At 40.2% G+C, this 3,733-nt stretch overlaps 1 protein-coding gene across 1 annotated transcript; it reads right to left on the reverse strand.

Annotated features, from left to right (window-relative positions):
- Window positions 1-2,842, reverse strand: LOC137935127 (sesquiterpene synthase 2-like). The gene is made up of 7 exons (XM_068779790.1): window positions 2,750-2,842; window positions 2,375-2,645; window positions 1,886-2,258; window positions 1,583-1,801; window positions 793-931; window positions 437-685; window positions 1-294 (listed from the first exon to the last, which is right to left on the reverse strand). Exons 2-7 carry the CDS (start codon window positions 2,592-2,594, stop codon window positions 1-3), a joined length of 1,494 nt encoding a protein of 497 aa, XP_068635891.1. The 5' UTR covers window positions 2,595-2,645; window positions 2,750-2,842.
- Between the last annotated feature and the right edge of the window lie 891 nt (window positions 2,843-3,733).

Genomic DNA, 3,733 nt, shown 5'->3' on the forward strand with positions numbered 1-3,733 from the left:
TTAAACAGGGATGGGATTCAGAAACAGTGAGATGATGTTCTGCTTCGTCTCACCGCTCGCATCGGTGTAGTCATCACGCTTTCTGTAGAAAAGTTCGCCTGTCCGAGCGAGATTGAGGGTACCCATGAGGATGGGGAAAGGGAACGGAGTTGGTCGGAGTAAACCCTGGTTGATTTTCTTCCATGCGTCGGCGACCATTTTCCTCAGCTCTATGCAAGCTTCATCCTCAGAGACCCGATACTCCTTCATATAACACTCGACTGTTGAAGCGACGTGTTCTCTCTCTTGTTCCAACTAGAAATTTATATACCACCATTAAAGAGTAGAGAGTGAGTCATTCCATCTCTTCAACCAATTATTTACAGGTCCAACATGGTAAAGAATAGAAGGAAATACTGAAATCACGTTCATGTTTCTTATATGAGAGAGCTTACACCTTGTGAGAAGCAATATCATCAAGTACTCGAGCAATTACTGCTGACGCCTTCATGAAATCAGGTCTACTGATAATCCAGTCAAGAGCCTCCCTGGTTGTAATATCCCTCGTCCCAAGAAGACAAGCAACAGGGAGAATTGGATAACCCGCCGTAATCAAAGAAGCGTTGAAGTGCTCTTCTACGCTCGGTATATAACCACTTTTACACCATTTTGCTTCCTGAAGATAAGCCCTTGTGAATCCCTTCATCTGCTCAGAAATTATTACCTCTATCAATCAGCTTCAAAAAGTCTTTCATAAAAAAGAAAAATCCCACAGTTAGGAAAGAGTAGGAAAAAGGGAGCTTGATGTCATACTGCTTCTTTTAAGTAATCTATGTGGTAAGAGTGGCCCAGGGGGGCGATTTCATCTTCTATCTCTTTCACTGTGTCTAAAAGTGCTCGATAGTAAGCTTTCATGCACTCTGGCAGTCGTTCCATGGCCCCAAGCTCCCACCTGGAAATCAATCACCTGCACGGTTAGTTTTAAATTCTTTTCGTATCGAAACGAGTATGGTAGTTGGATAAAAGAAATAGCATCTAACAAGAAAACTAGAATAGTAGTAGTTAGTATCTAAGGCGTTAATCAACAAAGATACGGTAATAAAACTATTATAAACTTATAGTAAAGAATATCGATTTGGGTAGTTTCATCGGTATTAGACTGGTATGGAGTAGTTCTATTGGTCGCCATTTAACCACAGGATCTCTCCCATTTTCAATGAATTTTAAATCCGATGAGAATGATCTGCTTCTTTTCTTATTCTCTACCTTTTGTTTTTGTAGAAAGAACACAATAGTCTGGAGGGGATCTCCAATTTACGTTAGATTTGGAAGATGGTTCTGTTTGTTTCTTGGTGGCGTGTCGACAGCGATGGAACCATTCTCTAAAAGCTCAAATAGGGTTCAAGAAGATTGACTACTGGTTGTTCAGGAGGTCCTACCATCTAAAAATATGGATTAATAAATAGCAATCCTGGTTCATTCTGCTTGTTCAGTTGACAATAATTGAAGTAGCTCCAATATTCTTCTTCATAAGAAGCACTTCAGAGAGAGAGAGAGAGAGAGAGAGAGCAAGTCAATGAAGAAACACGGGGACATATCAAACCTTTGTATCGCATCTGTGAGTAGTTCGAGCTCCTCAACAGTACCATAGACGTCGTAAATATCATCCGTCACAGTCGCCAAGTTAATCAGTTTAGTCGTTATAATTCTTGGTCGAGAATACTTGGGTTCATAATACAATGTCAAAATCCAATAGTACAACTCCACTGCTCGGTCCCTTGCGAAAGGAAGCTCCCGTGCAAGACCCAACTCCTTCCACCACCTGCAATGTAAAAGCAAACGTGTATGAAAATCATTTAGTCCTACAGAGAAGCAACAAAAAGGTCTTGAAGTTAACAAAGCTTACGATGTGATTTCGCTCAGCTCCTTCAGGTGCAATGACTGCAGCAGATTGAAATCCAACTTGGCAAGCTCCAAGAGGAGGTTGTTCCGGCTCTTCTCTTGTTGGTAGAAGGGGATGTAGTTCCTGGATTCGAGTCTGGGCATCCCCTTGTAGAAGGGCAAGTCCAAGGCCTGGCGCACCCTCTTTGCTAGATGTGAGTCCAGATTGGGGAGACAAGACCTCAGGTGCTTTGAAGTAAAAGTGATGGCTTCGTCCAATATGTCTTCTCCTGGTATGCTCAGAAAAGCTACTTCATAAAGATTAAGCAGGCCTCTCACATCAGTGCCTAAGCTCGTCCTAAACTTGTTCTTCCCGTCTTTGAACTTGGTAAACACATCTGCGGGTTTTTGTTTGTTGTCGACGGCAAAGCAAAAAAAGTATAAGAAGGCAGAGAGAGAACATTCAATATAAAAGCATTAATTTAAGGCTGAAATGGGTGATGAGGAATTTTACCAGTAGCAGAAACGTAATACCCAGCTTGTCTTACAAGCCGGAAACGGAGAGCTACAGTTCTCAGATCGTCGTCGGTGGCAACGTCCAAATAGAATGATTCCTTCATCCGAGAGAGTACCTCTTCAATTTCCTCCTCGAAGTGGTAACCTATTCCAAGGCGTAGAAGATCATCAACAAGATGCATTTCTCCTTGCTTCGAACCGCGGACATCCCACAGCATCCTCTTCCCTTGTTTCTGCAGCTTCTCGACCCGTCTGCTCCATTCATCAACCTTTTGCAAGCACGCATTGCATCAAAGTCATTAGCTGAAAACCTTCTTTCAGTCAGAAAAAGTAACGATCAGTGATAGTTTTAGCTAATCATGTCGAGGCTTACTGTTTGGTTGGAGGAGAAGCGGAGGAAATGATCGCCCCAGATGGTGGGATGGTATTTTACTGTCTTGCGAGCAACATCGACATTTCCTCTTTCCTTCAAGCAGGCAATCGGATAAAGAGGGGAGAGAGCTACAATTTTAAAAGCCATAGGGTATGAAAATGAAGGGAATCGGTTAAACTTGCACTGGATGGCCGTTTCCATCGATATGCTTAATGGGGGTATTTAAAGGCCAAACCAAGTCTCTATCTCCTACTTTTTATTATTATCTTTTTCTCTTAAAAATACTTTTGGGGGTCGTCTTGAATGACCAAATACAATTTGAATGCAACCATGGAAGGGGTCATGTCTGAACTATTGGAAGATGCTTGGTTCAAAATTAGGGGATCTTTGACTCCTTGTTCTTACATGATGACATATCAATTTACTTCCCTAATCCTTCCTCATCCCTTTCATAACCTCTGAATAAATAATAATAAAAAAAAGAAAAATACTATTTGTGTTGAGAAGCAATAAGAAGCAACCTTGTTTTATATATAAGGTCTCATACATCGGTCATAACCTTTTGTCGAAAACAAAAAATTGATATGGATAATGGCCGTTAAAGAACAACATTACACTGATCGATGAATGTAAAGTTAAGTGCAAGCTCGTATATTTTACCAAATTGTCCATGTACAAGAAAGAACTAGAAGGAGGATTTGGACATGTGATGCAGCCTCTTAAAAAAAATGCTACCATGTAAATAAATCAATAAAAATATCTCGTGTTTATCAAATGAGAAAGAGACCTTCTAACTTTGCCTAATTAAAATAATCTCATAAATAAAATAAAATTATTTTTGGGAAAATTATGTCGGATTGATTTTCACCAGAAAAGAGCACTTTGTTAGCGAGTTATTGATGTATTTTACTGGCGATAAAGAATGCTAATTCTTGGCAAAATTAGAGATTTTTTAGTTTTTTTTCATTGATGATATCCTCATCT

This window comes from Aristolochia californica, unplaced genomic scaffold, assembly GCF_029961685.1.
Source record: "Aristolochia californica isolate CCGP_79_NKW_82.1479 unplaced genomic scaffold, dmAriCali1.0.hap1 SCAF_6, whole genome shotgun sequence".
NCBI classification, from domain to species: Eukaryota; Viridiplantae; Streptophyta; class Magnoliopsida; order Piperales; family Aristolochiaceae; genus Aristolochia; species Aristolochia californica.

What these genes read in the sequence shown, in the direction of transcription:
- LOC137935127 (XM_068779790.1), bottom strand. Translation starts at nt 2,594, where the DNA reads ATGCTGTGGGATGTCCGCGGTTCGAAGCAAGGAGAAATGCATCTTGTT. An exon ending in TAGATTACTTAAAAGAAGCA is followed by an intron (nt 686 to 792) that starts GTATGACATCAA and finishes ATTTCTGAGCAG; the next exon opens with ATGAAGGGATTCACAAGGGC. An exon ending in ATGATATTGCTTCTCACAAG is followed by an intron (nt 295 to 436) that starts GTGTAAGCTCTC and finishes ATAAATTTCTAG; the next exon opens with TTGGAACAAGAGAGAGAACA.